The sequence below is a fragment of the Cetorhinus maximus genome, chromosome 17, assembly GCF_964194155.1.
Source record: "Cetorhinus maximus chromosome 17, sCetMax3.hap1.1, whole genome shotgun sequence".
Classification (NCBI taxonomy): Eukaryota; Metazoa; Chordata; class Chondrichthyes; order Lamniformes; family Cetorhinidae; genus Cetorhinus; species Cetorhinus maximus.
In genome coordinates, this window is record NC_135895.1 from 12,176,236 (window position 1) to 12,202,413 (window position 26,178).

The 26,178-nt window shown below is 43.7% G+C and overlaps 1 protein-coding gene across 4 annotated transcripts in view; it reads right to left on the reverse strand.

The window, feature by feature from the left end:
- Window positions 1–26,178, reverse strand: part of nexn (nexilin (F actin binding protein)) — a 64,474-nt gene that overhangs the window by 18,232 nt on the left and 20,064 nt on the right. For 3 of the 4 annotated variants that reach the window (XM_078560706.1, XM_078560705.1, XM_078560707.1), the window contains exons 2-7: window positions 20,431–20,520; window positions 12,797–12,988; window positions 9,126–9,207; window positions 8,871–9,019; window positions 2,825–3,004; window positions 1,464–1,661 (exon numbers count right to left, since the gene is read on the reverse strand). In XM_078560706.1, coding sequence (XP_078416832.1) covers window positions 1,464–1,661; window positions 2,825–3,004; window positions 8,871–9,019; window positions 9,126–9,207; window positions 12,797–12,988; window positions 20,431–20,457 — 828 coding nt within the window. In that variant the 5' untranslated portion in view covers window positions 20,458–20,520. The remainder of the gene's footprint in view (window positions 1–1,463; window positions 1,662–2,824; window positions 3,005–8,870; window positions 9,020–9,125; window positions 9,208–12,796; window positions 12,989–20,430; window positions 20,521–26,178) is intronic. The other variant, XM_078560708.1, reaches the window with a different exon arrangement.

A 26,178-nucleotide genomic window follows, 5' to 3' on the forward strand; every position in this document is an offset into this window, starting at 1 on the left:
CATAAAATAAATGGGATAAAGTCCCCACTAAAGTAGCAGAGCTCAGAATCTCAAACAAATACAGTAAGTGTTTGTGCTGTTGTATCCTGATGGGGATTTAAAGTGATTTTTTGGCCTGGCTCTTCTTTTGTGAATTTTGATCTTATCCTAGTGGTATCGGAAGGATTTTTATTTGAATGATGAGGTTTCCAAAAAAGGATGTGATCCAGCGGTTTATATCTTGAAGAGCCAGAATGCAAAAACCCAATATTTATCCCTCAACATTAAAAATAGGATTGCATTGAATTATGTGGTCAATATTTCATTGCTGTTGATGGGAGTTTGCTGTATGCAAATTGGTTGCTACTTTTCCCTACATTATAACAGTGACTACAAATCAAAAGTATTTAATTGGCCCTAAAGTGGTGTGCGACATCCTGAGGTCATGAAAGGCTTGATATAGATGAAAGTTCCTCATTTTGTCTCCAATGTTGTATCTGTGACAGATCAAAGTATTATTCTTTGACCAAGGAATTTCTTATTGTGCATTTTACATTGGCTTTGCATTTAAATGCATTTCCTCTGGTCCTAGATCAATATAAATATAACTTATCTGGTTTTATTTTACCCATGCCATTCAGTATTTTAATAACCTCCATGAGGCCCATTAACTGTTTCCTTTCCAGACTGTACTGCTCAAGTATGGCCCATCTTTGCTCCTTAAAGAGGTCCCCTTTACATTTGGATTCGATCTTATTGCACTTCGAGGACCACCTGCAATGCTTGGATCAATATAATAATGGCAATGAACAGATTAATGAAGGACCCTGGATTAATGATTGTGTCCATCAGTAATGTTTAGCTCTCAGGCACTGTTGACCGAATTGTTAATGGCTTCTACTTTCAATACCAACTTTCAAAGATTCAAAATAAAAACTACAATAAATAAGAAAATGATTAGAAACATTTGTGACTGACATCTGGAAGGGCTACTATTCTAAACACCCCTCCTTTCATTCATAAGTCTTAAGTAAGGATCACCATGCTGGATATTGTCAGGTTAATCTCTCTTTTACAATGGTCTGCCATGCAGATTGACCCTGCTTTGCCAATCACCCTTCTGTTGCACCAAACAGAGATAGATCTCCCTGTATTGCTGTCAGGAGTATTGGATCACCGGGGCTCATTGAAGAGAAACTGGGCAAGGAAGACTGCCCACTGGTTAGAGAGCCCGCCTCGTATCCATCCAGTCACACCCACTACTTCTCTTGGGCTGGAGGTTGGGAAGGCATACTTTTCCCCCAATTGCTTGGCCTCATCAGAAACCCCTTTTGCACAAACAGGTTTCTGTAGATCTTCTGCCAGAGTCAGTCAATTGGTGAGAACTCCCCATTGAGGAAATACATGCTTTTTTCAGATGTCGATTTTTTGTGATCAGTAAATGCTCACTGCTTTTCAGGGATCATTACAACGTGGGTACCTACCATATTTTTCCGAGCTTCGGCAAATTGCTTCCTCTCTTCCTCCAAGCGCTTGCGAGCCTCTTCCTCTGCTTTGCGCTGCTCCTCCTCACGGCGCTGCCTCTCCAGCTCCTCGAAACTTCGCTTTAGTTTCCCGGGCCGCATTGGGTCCTTCTGAGCCACACTGAGACTGGGTAGATCTTCCTCGTCTTCAGCTAGACACTGAGTACGACGGAGCCATTAGTTTCGGGCATTAGAGAAGGCAAAGACGAGAGAAAAATAAATGAGCCATGCGGCCCTCAAAGGTCATCCTTGTAACATCCCAACTATCCCCGTTTATTATCCCACCGCGTTTCGAATGTTCTTAGTCCTTCACCTGACAGACAATTTCAAATATATATCACTCTTAAGTCGAGAGTTTCTTGTTCACAGCTTACACTAATCTTTGGAAGTGGTAAGAGAGGACAAGATGATAAAGCTGTTAAAAATGCATACGAGATCCTGGGCCTTGCAAAATAGAGCAGAACGATTTGGAGGTCTATGGGGACAGGATGGGATGAGTGGGACTAATTGGACAACTCTTTCAAAGAGCCAGCAGAGGCATGAGGAGCAGAATGGCCTCCTTCTGCAGTGCATCATTTTCGCTTAGGTGTTCAGGTCCTGAAGATGGAACTTGATTCCATGACCCTGCTTTTGGCCCCTGCCCTCGAGATACTGAATTAAGACGGTCCAAACTCTAATGTGCATCGGCTAAATATAAAGGAGGAAATGATAACCCACCCCACCTGGCAGAAATGGAGACAGCCCACAGTTCAAATACTTGTGCAAAGTCTTACTGTCCCATTCCCACCTGCCACCATCTTAACTGAGCCGCTTCTCTGGCTTCTTGTCTGTCTGGCTCAGGATGTAACCTCATTAATATATTAATGATGGCATTAGGACCCCAATGGCCTTCAGTGTGGGCACCTGCCCAGACAGCCTGCTTTGTAAAACCTGGGTGAGGGAGCTGAAAACCTTTCCCTGAGCAGGGCCAGGAGGTACAGGAGTGCCCGTCCGGGACCCACGAGGAAAGACTGGGCTTCTGATGCCCCAGGTTAACCCTGAACCTTGCTACCCATGAAACCACCTCCTCAATGGGGGACTTCTCCCCAATTGTCTGTGAAGGAACACCTGGGTGACCATACAGTTTTTGTTGGTACCTGTACCTGCCTCCTTCCGTCTGTAATGGTCAGGCACATCAGCAGCAGGATGTAAATATGAGGCCCGTGGCAGTTAAAATAGCCTGGGGACTTAAACTGATGATGTCGGGCAGGCTTGATGCTTAACTTAATTAAGAACCTGATTTGATATTGTATACGGCTAATGCTGTACTGTTAAGTTCCAACCTTTCTCGCTTCAGCAAAGGCTGCTTTTTCTTCCTCGATGCGCCGTCTCGCTTCCTCCTCTGTTCTTCTCTTTTCCTCGTCCTGTCTCCGCCTTTCTATTTCTTCGAAGCTGAGTTTTAACTTCCCAGGACGGACTTCACTCTTGCAGGCGTCCGTACTATCCAGACCCTCATCTTTTTCCTTTGACGCAAGAACGCAAGGCTTAAAATTAGTCTTAAAACAGGCGACTGTAAAATATTCAGCAAAGGGCATGCATCTGGATTCGGGCTGCCAACTCCGAACGGTGTTCCAAAAGGCTTTATCACATATGACCTCCCACCTCTGGGCCTGCCGTCATGCTCCTGCCATTGGTCCAACCTCGCGGTGCCCTGCCTCTGTCACCAATTGGAAAGCAAACAGCCTCTTTGTTAACTACGGTCAAGATTCAGCCAAACAGGCCATTTTTTTTGCCACCTCCACTATCGTTGAAACCAACATGAAATCCAACAGAGAAAAATGGTGAAAAGACAGAATTAAATGGTTTGTTATCCGAATGCTCGCAGCATTTGTTACGAGATTGATGAATCAATAGCACAAATAGAAATAAATTAGTATGATATGGAAGCCATTACAGAGTCATGGGTGCTAAGTGACAACAGCTGGGACCTGAATATTCAAGGGTATTTGACATTTTAGAAGGAGTGGAAGAAAGGAAAAGGAGGTGGGGTAGCTTTGTTAATCATGTATGAGATCAATACAGTAATGAGAAATGATCTTGGTTCAGAGGATCAAAATGTAAAACCAGTTGGGTGGACATTAGAAATAGCAAAGGAAAGAAGTCACTGGTGTGAATGTTTCTGGGCCCTCTGACAGTAGCTACATTGTAGGACAGAGTATAAATCAAGAAACAACGGGAGCTTGTAAGAAAGATACCACAATAATCATGAGAGATGTTAATCTTTATCTAAATTGGATGAATCAAATTGGCAAAGGTAGCCTGGTGGATGAGTTCATACAGTATATTTGGGACAGCTTCATACAACATCAGCTATTTTAGACTAGGTAATTTGTAATGTGACAGGATTAATAAATGACTCCATAACAAAGAATCCTCTAGGTAAGAGTGAGCATAACAGGGTAGAATTTCACATTCAGTTTGAGGGTAAGAAATTTGGGTCTGAAACTAGTGTCTTAAACTTAAATAAAGACCATTACAAAGGTATGAAAACAGAGTTGGCTAAGGTGGAATGGGAAAATGGGTTAAGAGATAAGAGGGCTAAGAAGCAGTTGTTGACATTTAAGGAGGTATTAATAAATCTCAACAAAGATACGTTCCATTGATAAAGAAAGACACTACAAGAAGGGAGCACCCATCCTTGGTTAAGTAAGGAAGTTAAGGATGGTATTAAATTGAAAGAAAAGATGTGCAATGCTGCAAAGATTTGCAGTACACCAGAAGATTGGGAGAATTTTAGAAACAAGCAAAGGATGACTAAAAGAAAAATAAAGAGGGAGATATTGGAGAGAGAAAACTAGCTAGAAATATAAAAATAGACAGTCAAAGCTTCTATAAGTATATGCAGAGGATAAGAGCAGCGACACTGAGCCTTGGTCCCTTAGAGGGTGAGTCTGGGAAATTAATAATGGGAAACAAAGAAATGGCAGAGACTTTTGAAAAAGTATTTTGTTCCTGTCTTCAGAGTAGAAGACAAAAAAAAAATTGTTTGCATTGCCCTGCTTCAGTTAGTACATTTTTCCTTTTTATGTGGCATGTTAATCTGTCTATGAACAGGTTAATCACTTTAAAATAGAAGATATCAGCTAGGATGCATTAGTCGGGACATTTGGTTGCTTAGTTTTGTAACGTTGAAGTAGGTCTCAGCTGGACCATTTTAACGGGAAAATCTGCCTACAATTAACTCAGCAACAGAGCAGAAAATAAGCAAGGTGTTCATGAGGTAAAACTGCAATACAGATGGTTTCCTCAGGCCATCTTGTATTAACAAAGTTATGAAGATAGTGGGAGAATTTCCTATCTTAAATGATCTGTGATTTTCTAGTTCTTCCTGCTGTTGCTCCCCTTTCCCCTCACAAGTGCCAGCTGTGGCTCAGTTGGTAACACAGACAAGTTCTCTCCAGTGTCTTGGCCAACATTTCTTCTTCAGCCAACACTAAAACAGGTTAAAAACAGAAAATGCTGGAAAAACTCGGCAGGTCTGGCAGCATCTGTGGAGAGAGAATCAAAATTAACATTTCGAGTCCGTATGACTCTTCTTAAGCTCTGCAGAAGAATCATACGGACTCGAAACGTTAACTCTGTTTCTCTCTCCACAGATGCTGCCAGACCTGCTGAGTTTTTCCAGCATTTTCTGCTTTTATTTCCAGCATCTGCAGTATTTTGCTTTTAACTAAAACAGGTTGTCTGGTCATAATCACATTGTTGTTTGTGGGATCTACCTGTGTGCAAATCCCTACACTAATCGCTGCAATACAACAGTGACTACACTTCAAAAGGTGTTTGGTTGCTTTTAAGGTGCTGTGGGACGTCCCGAGGTCATGGAAGTCAAGTCTGTCTTTCTTTCATTTCTCTTTCTATTGCCGATTAGAGAGAAAATTGACGTCTACCAGGAATTGCAAGTGTGCAGCCATGGGCAGCATAAGCAGCCCACTTCCATCAAACGCAGCTCTCCTCCATCCAAATTATCTTTTTAAAAATGAATCAATGATGAGGAGAAAAGTGAAGAGAATTCAATGGAAATAGAGAATAAGCAGATGAATGGAATCAGACTAAGCTGAAGTGGTATAAAACCCTGCATCATCCTTGCTGAGCTCGATTGTCTGTTTCTGTGTTCTAACACTGTACAACTCTATTACAGGTCGAGTATCCTTTATCCAAAATCCTCAGGGCCAATTGCATTTCGTGTTTCAGATAAATTTGGTTTTCGGATACCGCATATAAACTTGCATTACAATAGCCGAAGTCTCAGCTAGTGAGAGTCTAAAGTAAATAAAATGTCTAGAAAAGTAAGATGCATCACGGAATAATAAATACCGGGTACCTGAAAGAGTTTCTTTTTCACTTGTACACCACACACATCGCAAGGTAAACAGTGCAAACAACTAGACTTCCTGCACTAAATGTCGATGAGGTTTGAATAAAGTGTGGTATTTGGATGTGTTCAGTTTTCAGATTTACGGACAAAGGACACTCGACCTATATTAAAATCTGACAGCTTTCGTAGAGTGACCATATTACCACTGGAAAACCAAGGCATTGATGCTTGAATCTCCCATTGCTTAATATTATTGTAAAATGTTCCGTCTACTCAATGCCAAAATTCTATTTCCCTCCCTTGCCAGTGTCTTGGGTTGAGGTGACCATTTGTAACCTTGGCATCCTATATGATCCTGTGCCGAGTTTCACATCCTGCATCCTTTCCATCAAAGGCTCCTTTCTTTTACCTCTGCAATCCTGTCCTCCTCCATCCCATATTCTAATCACGTTATCACCCACTCGTTCTGGCTGACTGGCTCTATTAGCAGTGGCTCCGTTCAAGCCTCACTCTTTGGCACTCCACTGAGGGAGTGCTGTACACTGTCAAGACTGTCACTGTACTGCCTTTGATTGAGATGAGGATGAGGCTTTATTTCCAGAGGGATAGAATTGGAAAGTAGAGATTGTCGTGCTGAACCTTTTTCGAACCTTAGGTTTGACCACGCCAAAAAACTATGTGCAGTTCTGGTCGCCATATTACATAAAAGGGTATAGAGACACTGGAGAGAGAGCGCAGAGAAAATTTGCATGGATGATTCCAGAAATGCATGGTTATACATATCAGAAAAGGATTAACACACTGGGTCTCTTTTCTCTTGAAAAACAAAAGGGGACTGAAGTGTGTCCTAATAGAGGTCTTTAAAATGGTGAAAGGTTGCGATAGAGTGGAGACAGACCCAGAAGGAAAAAGCAGTTCAAACCAGTACTCATTTCCCAGATTTTACTGTGTTTTCGTTCTGGGGAGATAATGTTTCCTTTGTGGGGAAGAGCATAACTCGAGGCAATCACTATAAGATAGTCACCAAGAAATCCAATAGGGAATTCAGAAGAATCTTCTTTACCCAGAGAGTGGTGAGAATGTGGAACTTGCTATCACAGGGAGTGGTTGAAGCGAATAGTTTAGATGTGTTAAAGAGGAAGCTAGACAAGCATTTGAGGGAGGAGGGAATAGAGTGCTATGATGGCAGATTTAGATGGGGAAAGACGGGAGGAGGCTCGAGTAGAGCATAAAAACCAGCATGGACTGGTTGGGTTGAATGGCCTGTTTCTGTCTTATATATCTTTTGTAAACCAGACCCCATCTGCTTTCTCAATTGTACATGAAAGATCCCAGGGCACTATTTTGAAGAAGATTATGGAAGTTCTCCCCAGTATTCTGCCAAACCAATGTCACTAAAAGAACAGATCATTTGGTCACTTTCATATACTATTTGTGGAACCAGGCTGTCTGCAAATTGGTTGCCAGACTTCCTATTTTACAATAGTGACTACACTTAGTAAGTACTTCACTGGCTGTAAATCGCTTTGGTCAAAAGTCACTATATAAGTGCAAGTCGTTCTTTTAAATAGTCACTAAATGTGAAATTTTTGGCCTTATCTTTAAATCCAGCCTTGCCTTCTATGGATCCTTCCACACCTTTGCCCCAACTAGAGGTAGCATAGGCTTCAGCTAATTCAGGGTCTATGCTCTTGAATGTTCCCCATAACCCTCAGATACATTCTCTCCTTTAAGAACATTCTGAAAAATCCATCACTCAGGTGCCCCTCTCAATCTCTCTCTTCCACCTCCTGGTGTTTACACTCCTTACTCCTTTCTGATGTGCCTTGGGATGTTTTGTTATGCTAAAAAGTGGCTATGTAAATGCAAGCTGTTATTGTAATGAAATCCTCTGTCCATTTCTGGACTCAGCACCTCCGGGAGGCCTTGGAGGGGGTGCAGTGCCAATTCACCAGAATCTAACAGGGCACTGGTGACCATAGACTTCCATTGGATTGGCCCATGATCATGCTTGACAAAGTACTGCAGTGGTTTACTATTGCCTTCCGCAGTATGGCTGTTCAGGAAACTCTCCCGCTCTTGCCACCTGCCATGAGGTGTATTGGAAGGCTGATAATCAACCTCTTTGGCCATGTTATGGCCTTCCTTGGCCATCAAATCCTGAAGTGGGACTTGAATCCGAAGCTTCTGGCCCAGAGGTAGGGACACTATCAACTGCACCACAAGACCCACCAAAATGATACTGGGACTAAAAGAATTATATTATTAGAACAGGTTGCATAGATTATGCTTGCATTCCCTCGAGTTCCGAAGATGAAGAGGCGATCCAACTTCAGTGGCTTAGCCGATTACATGAGTTGATCGGGTAGACAGAGAGAGAAATAATTTCCTCTGGTGGGAGAGTCCAGAAATCAGAGCCAGGCCATTCAGGGTTGATGTCAGGAAGCACTCCTTCACACAGACTGTAGTGAAAATCTGGAACTCTCTCCCTTAAAAAGCTGTTGAGGCTGGTGGTCAATGGAAAATTTAAAAAAACAGAGACTGATAGATTTTTGCTCGGCAAGGGTATTAAGGGATATGGAACTCAGGTGGCTAAATGAAAGTTAAGATACAGATCACCCATGATATAGAAAGATGAGATAGGCTCAAGGGGCTAATTTGCCTACACTTGTCCTAACAGAGCTATTTGTTTCAAAATATGAATACGTCATTAGAATATCAGAGAGATGAACAAAATAGGAACACAATTCCAGTAATATTGCACAAAGTGGATTCCAGGAGTTCAGAGGATTCAAAGTCTTGCTGAAAAAAAGAGACACGTCGAAGTTTTTCATCTTGCACTCATCAGGACTCTCCGCAAGATTACCAATATAAGGGGAAGTGTCCTGATGAGTGTAAGATGAAAAGCTTCGACATGTCTCTCTCATCAGCAACACTCAAGTTCTGTACCACCAAACGACAATTCAAAGTATAATGGTAGTTATTTTTTTACGAATTGGGAAGTGCCTGAGTACCTCTGCGGCTTTCTTTGTGAGTTCACGTTGTAGCTTCCTCTTCTCCAGGATGTCCTGCTGAACCCTTCTCTTGCGCTCTTCCTCCGTTCTTTTCTTCTCCTCCTCTTGCCTTACCTTTTCCATTTCCTCAAACTTGCCCTTAACTGTCCCTGTGGATACAGGAAGGCACTTGATTGTCTCTTTCTGCCCCCAGTTTTTAACGCGACAAGCAAGGTGCCTGAATCTTTGGGTTAGAGTGATTTCAAGCTTCGTTACCTGTCAGTTTAGGCACGTATGCCTTCTTCAGTTCATTCAATTTGTTCTCATCTTCGTCATCTGAAGCAAGAAGATCCCTTAGCTGAAACAAATCAAGTGAAAAGAGGTTCAGTGTCATTAAAATACTAAATCCAAACCACTTATGACCAGTAGTGGAAATTATGATATACTAACTATATCACAAAACTGTAACACTATGTAAGGGGCCAGGTGATTTGGAGTGCTCTCTGACATTTGACCAAACAGAGAATTGGGATAGAGAGAATCAGGAAAAGCAAACCAGAGGGTGAAAGCAAGAAATAGGAGCAGCAGGAGACCATATGGCCCATTCAGTCTGCTCCGCCATTCAACACAATCATGGCTGATCTTGGGCTTCAACTCCATTTTCCCACCCTCTCTCCATATCCCTTAATTCCTCGAGGGACCAAAAACCTGTCTATCCCAGCCATAAATGCATTCAACGATGGAGCATCCACAACCCTCTGGGGTAGAGAATTCCAAAGATTCATAACCCTTTGAGCGAAGTTATTTTTCCTCATCTCAGCCTTAAATGATCAACCCCCTTAACCTGAGACTGTGCCCCTTTGTTTTAGATTCCCCGACTAATGGAAACAATCTCTGTGTCCACCCTATCAAGCCCCTTCAGAATTTTGTAGGTTTCAATGACATCGCCTCTCATTCTTCTGAAGTCCAAAAAAATATAAGATCAACTTACTTAGCCTGTCATCATAGGACAGCCCTCCCATCCCAGGGACCAATCTGGTGAACCTTCACTGTACTGCCTCCAATGCAAATATATAATTTCTTAAATGTGGGGACCAAGACTGCACGTAGCATTCCAGATGTGGACTCACCAAAACCCTATACAATTGTAGCAAGAATTCTTTATTCCTGTACTCCAATCCCCTTGCAATAAAGGCCAACATGCCATTTTCCTTCCGAATTGCTTGCTGTACCTGCAAATGCTAATTTTCTGCATTCCTTGTACGATCACAGCCAAGTCTGTTTGAACATCAACGCTTAAAAGTTTCACACCTTTTTAAAAAAAAATTCTTTCCTATTCTTATGACCAACTTCACACTTCCCTACATTATACTCTGTCAACTTGTTGCCCACTCACTTAACCTGTTTATATCACTTTGCAGCCTCTGTGTCCTCCCCATAGTTTACCTTTCCACCTAATTTTGCATCATCAATTTAGACACATTACTCTCCATCTCTTCATCTAAGCCATCAGCATAGATTGTAAATAGCTGAGGCCCCAGCACGGATCCTTGAGGCACTCCACTATTCACTACCTGCCAACTTGAAAAAGCCCATTTATGCCCACACTCTGCTTTCCATCCATTAACCAATCCTCTATCCATGCTACTGTATTACCTCCTACTCCATGAGCCCTTATCTTGCCCATTAACCTTATGAACTCATTTGAATGTTTCATTTAACATTCTCCCCTTGACATTCAATGGCATTACCACCGTTGAATCTCCCACGATCAATATCCCAGGGGTTACCATTGACCAGAAACTGAACTGGGCTAGCCATATAAATACTGTAGCTACAAGAGCAGGTCAGAGGCTAAGAATTCTGCAGAGTGTAACTCACCTCCTTACTCCCCAAAGCCTATCCACCATCTACAAGGCACAGTCAGGAGTGCGATGGAATACTCCCCACTTGCCTGGATGAGTGCCGCTCCAATGGCACTCAAGAAGCTTGTCACCATCTGGGACAAAGCAGCCCACTTGATTGGCACCCCATCCACAAACATTCACTCCCTCCACCACCGACACACAGTGGCAGCAGTTTGACCATTTACAAGATGCACTGCAGGAATTCACCAAGGGTCCTTGCTCAGCACCTTCCAAACCACAACCTCTCCCAGCTAGAAGACCAAGGACAGCAGATGCATGAGAACACCACCATCTGCAAGTTTCCCTTCAAGTCACACAGATTTGGAAATATATCACTGTTCCTTCATTGTCTCGTGTCAAAATCCTGGAACTCCCTCCCTACTGTGGGTGTATCTATAGCACATGGACTGCAGCAGTTCAAGAAGGCAGCTCACCACCACCTTCTCAAAGGCAATTAGGCATGAGCAATAAATGCTGGCCCAGCCACCGAAGCCCACATCCATTGAACGAATTTTTTTAAAATTGTGAATTTTAGCTAATGGTTAATGTTGGAACAGTGCGATTTGAGCAAGTTTATATAAGAACTGGAGTTGGATTAGGCCATTTGATCCTTCGAGCCTGGTCCACTATGCAATGAGATGATAGCTGGTCTTCCATCTCAACTCCACCTTCCTGCACTATCTCCATGTCCCTAAATTCCCTTAATACCCAAAATTCTATTGACCTCTGAATCAAATATGCTTAATGACTGAGCATCTACAGTTCTCTGGGGTAGAAAATTCCGAAGATTCACAACCCTCTGTGTGAAGAAATTTTTCCTCATCTCAATCCGATATGGCCCACCCCTTATTCCGATATTGCTGCTGTGTTTCTAGATTCCCCTGTCAGAGGATTCATTTTCTCAGGATACAACCTGTCAAGCCCCTTAAGATTTTTTACATGTTTCAACTACATCACCTCTCATTCTTCTGAACTCCCAAGGAAAATCAGCCTAGTCTACTTACTCCCTTCTCATAGGACAACTCCCTCATCCCAGGGACTGGTCCACTGACCCTTTGTTGCACCCCCTGTAGGGCAATATGTCCTTCTTTAGGTAAGGAGGCCAAAACTGCACACTGTACTCCAGGTGTGGCCTCACCAATGCCCTGTGTAATTGTAGTATGAATTCTTTACTCTTATTCTCCAATCCCTTTGTGACAAAAGTGGTGTTTCCTATAATGTTAGTGTTATTTGCAGAATCACAATGTGTGAGCAAAAAAAGTGAAACTAGTTGGCCCAGGAAGACTGAAGTCCATCTATACCACCTCAAACATCCACCTCCTCCACCACCAGTGCACCATGGCTGCAGTGTGTACTATCGACAGGATGCACTTCTGAAACTCACCAAGGTTTCTTGAACAGCAGCTCCCAAGCCTACAAGCTCCACCATTCGGAAGGACACGGGCAGTGGGTGCATGGGAACACCACCACTACCAAGTTTCCCTCCAAGTCACACACCATGCTGACTTGGAAATATATTGCCATTCCTTTATAGCCAATGGGTCAGAATCCTGGAACTCCTTACCTAACAGCACTGTGGGGAGTACCCTCACCACACTGGCAGCAGCAGTTCAAGAAGGTGGTGTTATATATTTTATATCTCAGAGCAATGCAGAGATGACACTAGTTTCTCAGAGTGTAACAGGTTTTATTGACTGTGCTTTAAAATGTCTAACTGGAGCTCTTTCTATAGTTTGTTTACTTTTCTTGGCTTTTCCAGGCTTAGATAATCAAGCACAGTGAATATCAATTGTAAACAGACTCACGTAATTAAACACAGAAAAATCGAACACTACAGGTGGCTCACCAGCACCTTCTCAAGAGCAACTAGATATGGGCGCTAAATGTCAGCTTTGCCAGTGATGGACAGATCTTGAGAATTAATTAAAAAGAAATTTCCTCAGATCTGCTGACAGCCTTGGCAGTAAAACGAAGGAACAATCTTTGGCCAATCAGAAGGCAGGCAGAGGTAAAGCAAATACGATCTATAGACTAAGTGACCTCTTGTTTTATCTTTGTCCATTCCTTCTCCTTCTTATACTGTTCGTTTCTCTTCTTCCTTTCTTCTCCGGATCTCCTCTTGCTCCTTTCCTCCCGTGCTTTTTGCATGGCTTCGAACTTAGTCTTAACATCCCCCTTAGCCAGCTTGGGCACGTATGATTTATGAACGGGTTTAGATGTAGACAGAAGTATCTAAGTGGATTAGAAAGAAAAAAAGAGAAACAGAAAAAAAGGAAGAGGGGAAGAAAAAGATAAATGAAAGAACACAATAAAAAGGAAGGTATAAGCTGACGAGAGTTATTAACAAGATGATAGAGAATTTAAGGAATGAAGTAGTAAGATTTCAAGTTTTTAGTTATTTACTACTGATCTATTGAAATCCCCTTAATATTTTCTGCCAAGATTTGTGCACCTGGCATAGTAATGGCTCATTTGGTGCTATTTGTGGGTTAGGTTCGTATTCTATTAATACCTTAATGAAACTAAGAGATGTTCTGACACTTTTGTTGCTGATATTGCAAAGGACAATATCGACCCACTGGTGCCAATTGCTCCTCCTCCTGTTTCCATTTCCCTCGCCCCCCCCCAGTTGATTTAAAGCAAGAAGCCATCCATTCATCCCAAAAATTACTGTACTCCCCTTTAAATAATTCTTAAGTTTAAATACACAGACTTAAATCAGAGAAGGCTAGTGCAAAAGAAAGGCTACAACTCAGCTTATGGTTTCATGCAGCCCACACAAAAAAAAACAAACAATCAGCACCAGGGCAGTTACAAGCCAATTAGTCACACAGCACCAGACCGGGAGATTGGTGGCAAAACATTCATGAGTCCAGTGACTGCACACAACTGCATTTGGATGCACGGTTAGTGTTTAATTAGTCACTCAACCCACAAACTTCTAAAGCAAAAAACAAAAATTTCTGGAAAAACTCAGCAGGTCTGACAGCATCTGTGAAGAGGACGACAGAGTTAACGTTTCGAGTCCGTAATGACTCTTCATCAGAACTTCTTCATCACAAATTTCTAAACTGGGATCTGTGAGGGACCCCAAAGGGATCTGTCAATATTTATAAGGGTGCTTATTTTCCTGCCTGTCTAGGGCAGCTAGCACAGTCCCCCAAGAATCCTGTGCTCCATTACTTCTGTGATAATGGGCTGCTGATCAGCCGACATCATCTTTATGAAATTAGTACAGTAATTTTTGAAAGCGTGCTCCTCTTTGCCAGAGGTCCCCAAGAGGGCATTAGTGTTTATGAGAGATTACTAGGAATGCGTCATGACTTGCGGGGGGTGGGGGTTACTGGGAGTGTGTTGGTATTTTCAGGGGGTTCAGCACGCAGAAAAATGTGAAAGCCACAGGATTAAACCATGATGCAATCGGACATAAATGACACCTGCAGTCACAGCCACACCACGAGGAGTGTCATTTGTGCTGAACTTGAATGGTGTTTTTGCATTTAGCTCTCTGGTCAATCAATTCACAAACCCGCAATGCTGCTTAAAGCACTAATTCAATGGTGTTGTGAATAAATACCTAGTTCATGGTTCATGTTAATGTTTTAGAGGTAATTTTTAGTTCTGGCAAGATTATAGTTGTAAAAAGCGAAGGTAATTAAAATGCTGGGTTTTAAAGATTGTCAAAACACGACAAGAAATAACAGTTTGAAACGTGACCCATGTTTGCTTAATAAAGTCAGAATAAAAGAGATACACCTATAAAACAGCAGGTGAGCTAACTTGGCTAAAGAACTGGAAACATGATGCTTGCAAAGAAGGGCATTTCAGATAGCTGTTTTTGTTTTAGGGGTTACAGCTGAGTTAGTTCAAAAGCATTCAGTAAACCCCAAAAATTTGTAAAAATCCATTTACTTCATCAGATCAAAGAAGAGATTGTAAATGAGGGATAATTAAGCTAAAGGTCGGTTGGAAGACAGCCCAGAGCAGGCTATGTCATCTTGGGCATGGGTGGAGTGGAGGGAGGTTCCCTGGGTTTCAATTTACCTGGGTGTTTGCTGAGAGTTAGTTGCAGCTTGGAACTGGTAATGTGCAGCTTGTTGCTCACTGAGAGAAGGTAGCCAGAGTAAATGACAGATAGACCTGCACTGTAAGCAGAGTAAGAAAAAACCTAACTTCACCATTCATGATGTGGGTGAGGCTTAATCTCAGTTTGAACTTTGAGGGAACCGAGTCTGAAAGATAGTTCAGTTTGAAACTAGTGGAAGAATCCACATGGCAGCCGGTGGAATTTAAATTCAAATAATAAAATCTGGAATTGAAAACTAGTTGTATTTCCACCACTCGTCATTCCTGATCATAGCAGCTCAAGGTAAAAAAAACTAATCTTCCCTTCAGAATTTTTTTTTAACCAATTATCTTCAATCTGCATCCTTTGGCCACTGACTCCCCATCAAGTGGAAACTGTTTCTCCCTATGTATTCTGTCAAAACCTCTCATAATTTTAAACAGTTCCATTAAATCTCCCCTTTCCATCTCATCGAAGTCCCTCACCCCCAGTACCATTCTGGTAAGTCTCTTCCACACTCTCTCCAAGGCATTGACACCCTTCCTAAGGCGTGGTGTCCAGAATTGGACGCAATACTCTAGCGGAGGGTCATGACGAAAAGAACGAACTTGCTTGTTACCGCTTCAAGATGTCCCAAAACGCTTTCCAGCCAATGAAGTCATTTTGAAGTTACGGTTGTAATATAGGAAATTCACAGCCAATTTGCGCACAGAAAGCTCCCACAAACAACAATGAATTAAATGACCTGGAGATGCCCTGGAAATGTGGTGGCACCACACACATTTTGCAGGTGCAAAATAAGCACCTGAGAGTTCAATATGGTAAGCAGAACACACACATTCCTTATGTGCTGGAAATGTGCCACCCGCCATGTTGGAAAGTGGTTTTCCCGGGTACGCGACTGAAAGGCACCTCTGCTTATACAAGTAGAGGGTCTAACACCTCATGTCCGTTTGAGGAACACTATGTGATACAGCTGGCTGTATCCAGGAAAACGTGGTCTAAATGTGGCCAAACTGATGTTTGTTAAAGGCGCTGCAGCAGGGGGTCACCACCAAAAAGGTAAGGTTATTTATTTTTTTAAAAACTATTTACCTGAATTTGGAGACAGGAGGTGCAGTAGTGTTCCACTGCAGTGTTAAAGACCACTGTCAGCCCCAATTTGGACCTTCCCCACTCCGATTGGCTCTCCCCACTCTCCCAAATGATCCCTCCCGGTCATTCCTCCTTGCCCAGGACCCACCTGAGGGCCACTCCCTGAGGCCTAATGTCGAGCGGTACAGCGCAAACCAATTTTGTAGGTCTATCTTTTTTGAATGAAGGTGGTTGAGGGGTAAGGATTAACCAGGACACTGATAGAAGTACCCTGTTGTTCACCATCTTTGTGGGATACAAAAGATTCAAGAATAACAAGTTTTCAAATTGACCTGAGGGGGACAAACAGGGCATCAGTTTAACATCTTATCTGGGAGACCCTCCCTCACTGGAGTATCAGCCTGGATATTGCTGCTCAGATATCTGGCATGGGACTTGAACCCACAAACCTCGGCCTCAGAGGTAAGAATGCTACTTGCTAAACCAAGATTTCTGGTGAGGTTAACTCATTCATATTATAGATGCAAGCAACGTTGGGACAACAGTAACATCCGTGGCACAGCACGCTGGCCATATTAATTAGCTGCACAGTGACAGAAGCTTCAATGATTAATTTTGAGGAATTCTTAATGAATACACCCAGTTCCTGTCTGTAAAACCTAACTTCCTGGTGTCACACTTTTATGTTGACCCCTTCCCCACCCCTTGCCCCCCCTACCACCCCTATTATAAATTCCTATGTATACATTTATAATGGTAATTGCCAGTATAAATTCAAACTTGAGTGGCTGGCGCCACTGTGTCAATGAGTTGGTGATGTCTGTGGGACTTACAGCTAATGGTCTGTTTACTCAGCAAACAGAACTCATAAGCAGAACTACAGCAACGTCTCCCAATAAAATCACTGTCAAAATGCAGAAAGAGTGGAGTATAGTTACATAGTGTAGATTATGAGTGTAAAATCAATCCCTGTCACTTAAAGCAGTGCTACCTTCAAGGCACGATCGATGGGGCGAATTAACCAATAATCACCACTTCTGTACAGTACTTGTGGTGTCGCTGTGTGCTGCCATCTCAACTTGTGCATCTGTAATCACACCCTCCCACCAAAGTTGGCATTCCAGCGCTTCAGTTTTGCGGCTCCCAGCTCCTCAGCAGGTGTTGCTGAGAAGCCCCTGTACTCTGAACAACTTTACTTCCCTGCTCCCAAAACTGTCATCAGTCTTGTTATAATATCAAAGTATATGAAAATAAAAGCAGAATGCATGGTTTTGAAATAGGGGCTACGTGCATTACACCTGTGGACCGCTCTAATTATTCCCACTAATTCAGCTTCGCTGGTATACCACATCTGGTCTCGACTCCCGGCAGGTAATTTTGATTTTGTGGGATTATGTAAAATGTGAATATCAGATGAGCCACCTGTTATACATCCTCCCAATGTCCTTTAAAGTGATAATTGGCAGAGATGTATAAAGTGCAGTTGATTTGATATCAGCCATACTCCAGATACAGCCCATCCAGATTCAAAATTACCCTCCCCATGTGCAACACTCTGGAAATCAACTAGTTTGTCTTTTTAAAATAGGTACTGGAATTGTAAAATGGTTACAGCCCAGCAGGAGGCCATTTGGCCCAACCAGTCCGTGTCAGCTCTCTGCAAGAGCGACTCAGCCTCTTCCCCATAGCCCCAGCAATTGTTTTCCCTTCAGATGCTTATTCAATTTCCTTTTACAAGCTACTACTCTATCTGCCTCCACTACACTCTCAGGTAGTGCATTCCAAATCCTAACCCTAACCATTCGCTGCGTAAAAATGGTTTTTCCTCATGGTTCTTTTGCCAATCACCTTAAATCTGGGCTCTCCACTGTTCTGCCAATGGGTACAGTTTCTCTCGATCTACTCTGTTCACCCCCTCATGGTTTTGAACACCTCTATCAAATCTCCTTCCAATCTTCTCTCAAGAAAAACTACTGACGTCCTTCAACCCTGGGACCATTATCAAGGTTTGAAGGGAAGGAAAGCCGCCCACCCATAGCCAAGTCTGGCCTTCATGCGACTCAGTCCCACACCAACATGGTTGACTCTTAACTACCAAGTGAAGCAGCGTAGCAAGCTCCACTGAGTTTATCAAATCTCAGAGAGATTAGGGGTGCATGCCTCGCCCGCAAGACTCTCACATCCCGAGAATGAATTTGCATTTTGTTTCAGGATTCTAAAAGGCGCGTGCTTTGAACTTCCTTACATTCTTCCTACCTCTTTTTACAAACTGACCGATGTAACGAGTCAGTCAATTTCATTTTGTCCTCAATACATGGGTTTTAGTGTGGGGTGTTCTTGGGAGTTCTTCCATCTGTTATTGTTCTTGCAGCTGTCTTGAATGTGAGAAACAGGCACCTTCAAAATCCAGACCAGTGTCAAGCAAGGCTGCGTGATAGTTCTCATACTATTTAGAAATCTACCTCACAGTGGCTGTTCACCTCAAAGATCAACTGCCCTCTGGTGTCAGCATGAAATACCGTCTAGATTGAAAACTCTAACCACAGTTGCCTCGGTGCCAAAACTAAACTGACTTCCGTAAATATACGTGATATAGAGTTTGTGGATGACTCTGTTGTCCACTCTGCACCACATTTGCCATCCACTGTTGATCTCTTTAATTTTGCATACAAGAAACTCAGCCTGTCCTTGAATTTTGCCAAAATAAGACTCATATCAACCCACATCTGGTCCGCCAAATAAACTACCTTCCATTTATGTTTAAGGAGAGTCTATGGAATAAATGTAAGCCTTGCCAGCATTTCCCATACCTTGGCAGTCATCTCTCTCAAAAGACCACCATTGACCAGGAGATTCAACACCCGTTCAGCTGCTCCAGCTCAGCCTCCTACAAACTCCGGCAGCGAGTGTTTCACAACCAAGATCTCCGCAAGTCAATGAGAGTCCTGGTGTACAGAGCAGTTGTCACCACACTTGAATACTGCAGTGAGCCCTGGACTGTGTAGCAGTGACACATAAAAGCACTCGAGAAATTCCATCAGTAATACCTCTGCTGCATCCGCTGGGGGGACCATCGAATAAATGTTAGTGCCCTTCTTGAAGCCAGCTTCTCAAACTTTCAAGCAGAACTCCTGCAAATCAACTTTGATGGACTGGACACTGTGTCTGGATGGCCAAAAACCAGTCGCCATCACCAGGACCAGTTTTTCCAACTTTCAAACGGCCAACGTTCCAGGGGAAGTCAAAGAAAATGTTTCAAAGTCACACTGAAGCTCTCTGGAAGCACAGTGATATTGACCTTAATGACGGGGAAGAGCTTGCTACCAATTGTTCAAACTGACGACAGCTTGCCCATCAGAGGTGCATCACACTTCGGGTCACAATGTCTTAACGATGAGGCAGAGCGGCGGTAGGGAAGGAAAGAAAAGGAAGCGAATCCTGCACTCTGGATCCCACTATCTCATGGGACATCCTGCCCATGCGCTCAAAGTTTTGCATGTCGAGAATTGGCCGGTTCGGTCACATGAAGAACCACGGCAGAAACTTGCTACCCTGAGTAGACATCATCCTCGAATCAAAGGACTGCCAACAATGACGATCTTGGAGTGAGTCTGGATGGTACAGGGATGGCTCATCACTTATTCCTTCGCCACTCACTCCTTCCCCCGTTATTCAATGTCACCAGTAAACCACAGCTCATTATCATTACCTCGAGAAACATTCTTTCACTGCACATACAAATGGCTTCAGAACAGCAAATGGGCAGGCTAGGGTAAGAAAGTAATTTTGCATATAGAATAAGGTGAATGATTTTCAACCTGTGAAGCTGGCTCTTGTCAATACAATGCTGAATAATTTAAGGATTAGCGAGAGAAATTAATTTTAACAGACTCGATTGCATTATTTATATCCATACAACTTAATTTGGTAACAGATTTTTATCTCTCTCTCTTTTTGTGGCTTATGTTTGTCCATTTTGTGCTAGTCAGATTGAGGAACATTGGTTGGCGCTGGCAAAGGGATGCCTCCAGTCTCAGCACTCAAAGGCCAGGTATAGACATTGGCTACACGCAGGGAGGGGTTCTCTCTACACAACTCCAAAAACATGCTCCTTGGCAACAGCCTCTGGGGGACAGCGGCAACCCCAATACACCAGCATAGCATTGCCCCCTCCCCCACCACTCTGGGCACCTCACCATCTACCCTGTTACGTCTCCCAGGCAACGTCCCTAATTATGGCTGAATTAAAGGGCGGAGTCTCTTGAAATTGATCTGTGCAATATCAGTAACAAACAGGTTAATGAAATTCCATTGACTCACAACAGGTTAACGCCTTTATTAAGTTAGTGGATAGAGGGAATTTCACACAGATGCAGCAGCTTGATCAATACGGATACACAACTTCAATCCCACCGGATTTTTGCCAGGAATTTTCTTTTTTTTTAAAAAAAACAGAAGAGGCAAAACATGACCTTTGGAGAAATTAGTTCACATGCGCCCACGCCGGACTCACCTTGGCTTTCTGTGCCACGTCGGTCATGGTTCCTTCTCGCTCTTCTCGAACCCTGGTTTCTGATTAAGCACCTTCAGCCTTGCTCCACACCTAAAGAGAAGAGAGACGTCACTTGCTGTTCTTCAGCGTTGATTCCCATTGTCAAGCTGCAGAAAATGAACCAATCCAGCCAGCCCAGGGGACCCTGACCACTGGGGATGGAATTCCTCTGAATTTGAACTCAGCTTTCAAAATCTAGAAACAAATGCCCGGTGAGGGTTTAAGTGTCCACGAAGCTGATGTATTGTTGTTAAGAACTCAACATACCCTTCAGGGAAGGAAAACTGCCGTCCTTACCTGGTCTGGCCTATAGGTGACTCCAGATCCCATAACAACACAGTTGACTCTTAACTCCTCTATGAAATGGCCAAGCAAGCCACTCTCACTTGTGACAAACTTGCTATGAGAGGTTGAGAACAGGGGCCCACGACCACCTTCTGGGTGACCTGGGAAGGGCAATAAGTGACAACCTTGCCAGTGGCCCCCACATTCCGAGAATAATTAATAAATAAATCATGTCCACCCGATTTTCAGCCTGCATGAAATCAGCAAAGTCCAGCAGATACAAACTACAAGGGAGATGGGCAAAGAGCAAAGGCAATTGGATTAACAGTAAGAGGCTGATTGCATGGGGTGAACATCTAAATGCCCTCTGTTTTAACATTGTTACCACTGGGCTCATTTTACAAGATGACAACCTTTGTATAATGTAGAAGTGATTTTTAAAAATATATTCATTCACGGGATGTGGGCTTCGCTGGCTGGGCCAGCATTTATTGCCCATCCCTAGTTGCCCTTGAGAAGGTGGTGGTGAGCTGCCTTCTTGAAGCGCTGCAGTCCATGTGGTGTAGGTACACCCACAGTGCTGTTAGGGAGGGTGTTCCAGGATTTTGACCCAGCGACAGTGAAGGAACTGCGATATATTTCCAAGTCAGGATGGTGAGTGACTCGGAGGGGAACTTCTAGGTGGTGTTCCCATCTATCTACTGCCCTTGTCCTTCTAGGTGGTAGTAGTCATGGGTTTGTAAGGTGCTGTCGAAGGAGCCTTGGTGAATTCCTGCAGTGCATCTTGTAGATGGTACACACTGCTGCCACTGTGCGATAATGGAGGGAATGAATGTTTGTGGATGTGGTGCCAATCAACCTGGCTGCTTTGTCCTGGACAGTATCAAGCTTCTTGAGTATTGTGGGAGCTGCACTCATCCAGGCAATTGGAGAGTATTCCATCACACTCCAGACTTGTGCCTTGTAGATGGTGGACAGGCTTTGGGGAGTCAGGAGGTGGGTTATTCGTCGCACGATGCCTAGCTTCTGACCTGCTCTTGTAGCCACAGTATTTATATGGCTAGTCCAGTTCAGTTTCTGGTCAATGGTAACCCCCAGGATGTTGCTACATGTCAGTCGTTTTGTCATTGTCCATCCATCCCAACCAAATTTCTATTTCCAGCTACAGCATTTAACTGCTGTGCCTCTATATCTGTGTGTCTGCCTATCTGACTGTCTCTCTCTCTCTCAGTCTTTTTATGTGTCTCTGTCCCTCCCCCTCTCAGTCTCTTTCTCATATGTCTCTTCTCACATGTCCAACAGAATCCTTTGGGCTGTGGTATGCATGGTATTGAAATAGCCAGGATAAGGTTAAATGTCCAAGAGGCAACTCAGATTCCTTTTAACACAACACTGAAACATGTTGGACCCTGCAAACTAATCACCAACTCATTCCAGTCTGTAAATTATGTTTTCAAAGGCTTTAGGACAGTGTTGAGCATTTTGTGACAGCTATAGACACTCCTCCATTAAATGATATTAGTGAAGATATTTTGAAGCAGAAGGAAGGAAGGTGGAGCTGAGGCCACAATCAGATCAGCCATGATCTTACTGAATGGGGGAAGCAGGCCCAAGGGGCCGAATGGCCTACTCCTGCTCCTAATTCATACGTTCATATGTATGTTCGTATGTTCTAATGAGTAAATATCTGTCACAGCCAAATGTGGTCTTGTCCACATCTTCAGAGACTGAATAACAGAACCAGTTTTGTGGTATTCCTGTAAATCAAAGGCACTGTACAACAACAACAACCTTAATTTCTAAAGTGCCTTTGACATAGTGAAACAGCCTAAGACTTTTAAAGGGAGCGGTTATTAAACAAAATTTGACAGCAAGCCACATAAGGAGGTCTGATGAGACCTGAAACGTTAATTCTTTCTCTCTCTCTGTTGATGCTGCCAAACTTGCAGGGTACTTCTAGCACATTTTGCTTTTATTTCAGATTTTCAACATCTGTAGCATTTTGCTTTTGTAAGGAGAAAGAAGGACCATGTGACCAAAAGCTTGGTCAAGGAAGTAGGTTTTGAAGGAACAACTTAAAGGTGGAGGGAGAGGGAGAGGGAGAGGAATAGAGACAGACAGACGAGAGTAGTGATCAGAAAGTTTTTAGAAATGATAATCCGGGACAAAAATTAACAGTCATTTTGACAAGGAAAGCCAGCATGGATTTGCAAATGTTTAACTGACCCGATTTGGTTTTTTGATGAGGTGACCGGGATGATTGATAAGGGTAATGTGGTTGAAGTGGTGTACAAAAGGCTTCTGACAAAGTGACACATAACAGCTTTGTCAGCAAAGTTAAAGCCGAAGGAATGAAAGGAACACAGGCTGCATGGATACAAAGTTGGCTGAGTGACAGGAAACAATAAGCAGCGGTGAACAGTTATTTCTCAGATCGGAGGAAAGTGGGGTTCTCCAGGGGTAGGAACCAGGGCCATCGTTTCTCGTGATATATAATTAATCACTTCAATTTGGGTGTACAGGGCAGGTTTTCAAAATTTGCAGCTGACACAAAACTTGCAAGTATTGTGCAACACGAGGAGGCTAGTGATAGACTTTAAAAGAACACTGGCCAGTGGAAAGGGCAGCCACGTGGCAAATGAGATGTAATGCAGAGAAGTGAGAAGTAATATATTTTGGTAGGAAGAATGTGGAAAAACAATATAAAAAGGTAGTGCAGGAGCAGAGGGCCCTGGGCGTATATGTGCACAGGGTGTATATGTGCACAACTCATTGAGAGTGGCAGGGCAGGTTGAGAAAGTGGTTAAGACATATGGGAGCCTGGGTTTTAAAAATAGAGCTCTAGAGCACAAAAGCAAGGAATTTGTGATGAACCTTTATAAAACACAGGTTCAGCATCAGCTGGATGGAGTATTGTGTTCACTTCTAGGCACCACATTTTAGGAAAGGTGAGGGTGCAGGAAAGATTGCGAGAATGGTTCTGGGGATGAGGGACTTCAGTTACATGCTTAGATTGGAGAAGCTGGGATTGTTATCCTTAAAGAAGAGAAGATTGAGAGGAGATTTGGTGAAGGTGTTCAAAACCATGAAGGGCCTGGACAGAGAAAAGAGAGAGAAACTGTTCCCATTGGTAGACACTAATAAAAAGTGAAAGCCAAGGAGCCAATGGCAACATGAGGAAATACTTTTTTTTTGTGCAGCAAGTGGTTAGGATGTGGAATGCACTGCTTAAAACTGCAGTGGAGACAGATTCAATCGTAGCTTTCAAATGGGAATTGGATTATTATCTGAAGACGACAAATTTGCCGGGCTTTGGGGAAAGGGAGGGGTAATGGGGACAATTGAGTTACTCTTGCAGAGAGCCAGCATGAACATGATGGACTGAATGGCCATCTTCTGTGCTATACTCAGTTTATGATTCTAAGGGTTTAGGAATGGAATGCCAGCACTTGGCGCCTAGACAGCTGAAGACATAGCCACTAACAGTGGGGCAAAGGAAATCAGGGATGCACAAGAGGCCAGAATTGGAGGAGTGTGGAGAATTCAAAGGGTTATAGGTCTGGAGGAGTTAACAGAGATTGGGAGAGATTTGAAACAAGGATGAGAATTTTAAATTCAGGGTGTTGCTGGACCGGGAGCCAATGTAGGTCAGTATGCACAGGGGTGATGATTAAAGTGGGATTAATACCTACTGCGGTTCAGTGCTGGACTTTACTAAAGTGGGAATGTTGTCTCAGAAAATCCTGCAGAGTCTTTCCTCTGAGTAACGGGTTGTGAGTTCAAGTCGTACTCTATAGATGTGAGCGCAAAAATCTAGATTGACACTGTAGTGCAGTATTGAGGGAGTGTTGCACTGTTGGAGGCACTGTCTTTCAGATGAGTTGTTAAACAATGGTCCCATCTACTCTCTCAGGTGAATATAAAAGATCCCATGGCACTACTTTGAATAAGAGCAGGGGAGATCTTCCTGGTGTCCTGAGCAATATTCATCCCTCAATCAACATCAGAAAAACAGCATATTTGGCCATGTTTGTGGGAGCTTGCTGTGCGCAATATTGGCTGCTGCATTTCCTACGTTTCAACTGTGGCTACACTTCAAAAGTACTTGGGAGCATCCATCAGAGCCTCAGTGACAGATCCAAAACTTACTGGGCACTGACACAAACCCGACAGCATGACACCCCACACCAGAACAGTCATTACGGCACAGAAGTTGGCCATTCAGCCCATTGAGTCAATGCCAGTTCTCTGTACCACAGTTACTAAAATCAATCACCAGAGTCAGTCCACAACATTACAAACTGAGCAAACTTACTCATTACCAAAATATACCACACACACTTACCAACATGCACTAGATCACGCATGCTATACGCTTTATCACTATGTGGTGGTGACCTGCCCAAGGACAGATCCTTTGTTCTTTCTCCACACCCCGCAGTCCTGTGCTTTCTTCTTCAGCTGCCCCTAAGAGCCTCCCTTTCTCAATTTCAATCAGCAATATGACTAGGGAATGAACAGATGAGGTGGTTTCCCAGTGCCTTCCTCACGAGTGCATAAAAGAAACACAGGTCCTCTTCCTGAAGGATTATCTCCCTGTCAGCAGCTGTTGTCCCTTGAGGTTCTAGCTCTTCTATTATTGCCGCTGAGAATCCAGTGATTCTGCTGTTGGCTGTGGCTCGTAACCCTGAGCCTGGGACCCTTACCCAGGCCTGGGACGGTTTGCAAAGAGCGAGGATGACCACCACCCGAGGGTCTCCAATGACCCTGCTATACCAAACCATATATATTCGGCCGTAGTTCCTCGGAGCGGCAACCAGCATTGGATTGCCACTCCGTGCCCACTTACCTACGCCACATTTCTTCCGAGCCTGTCTCGCCTGACCTTCCGACTCAGGCCGGGCAAGGTCCAGACAGTGTAGCTATCTCCAAAGCCCAGCGTCACAGTCCAGCAACATCGAATTGAAAGAGGACACACCCCCTTTTTTACGACACTAGCTGCCGTAAAGCGAGTAAGTTTAAAGGTCCAATTGAAATTGACAGGCTGGGGGGAGATAAGTGGATAGGATTTGGGAAGTGCAGGTGTTCGGAGGTCAGGTGGGGGTTGGGGGTGGGCTTCAGACATTGGTTGGGGGGGGGGGTGGTGGGGGGTCAAACATGTGGGGGTGTGGCTCAGACATGTGTGGGGAGTGGGGATTTGGTTAGACTTTGGGGGTGGGGTGCCTGGTCAGGCCGGGGATGAGGATCGGGCCTGCCGGGGGTTGGGGGAGGTTGTAGTGCGTGGGTTCTGGTGAGGAGTCCCCTGCGGGTGGGGGAATCCCATGGGGAGGTTCAGAGGGAGTGGGGGATACAGCGGAGGGGTGGTTCATCAGGGTTTGGCGGGGGGGGATGGCGGGAGAGTACCCCAGGGGGTGGGGTCAGAGG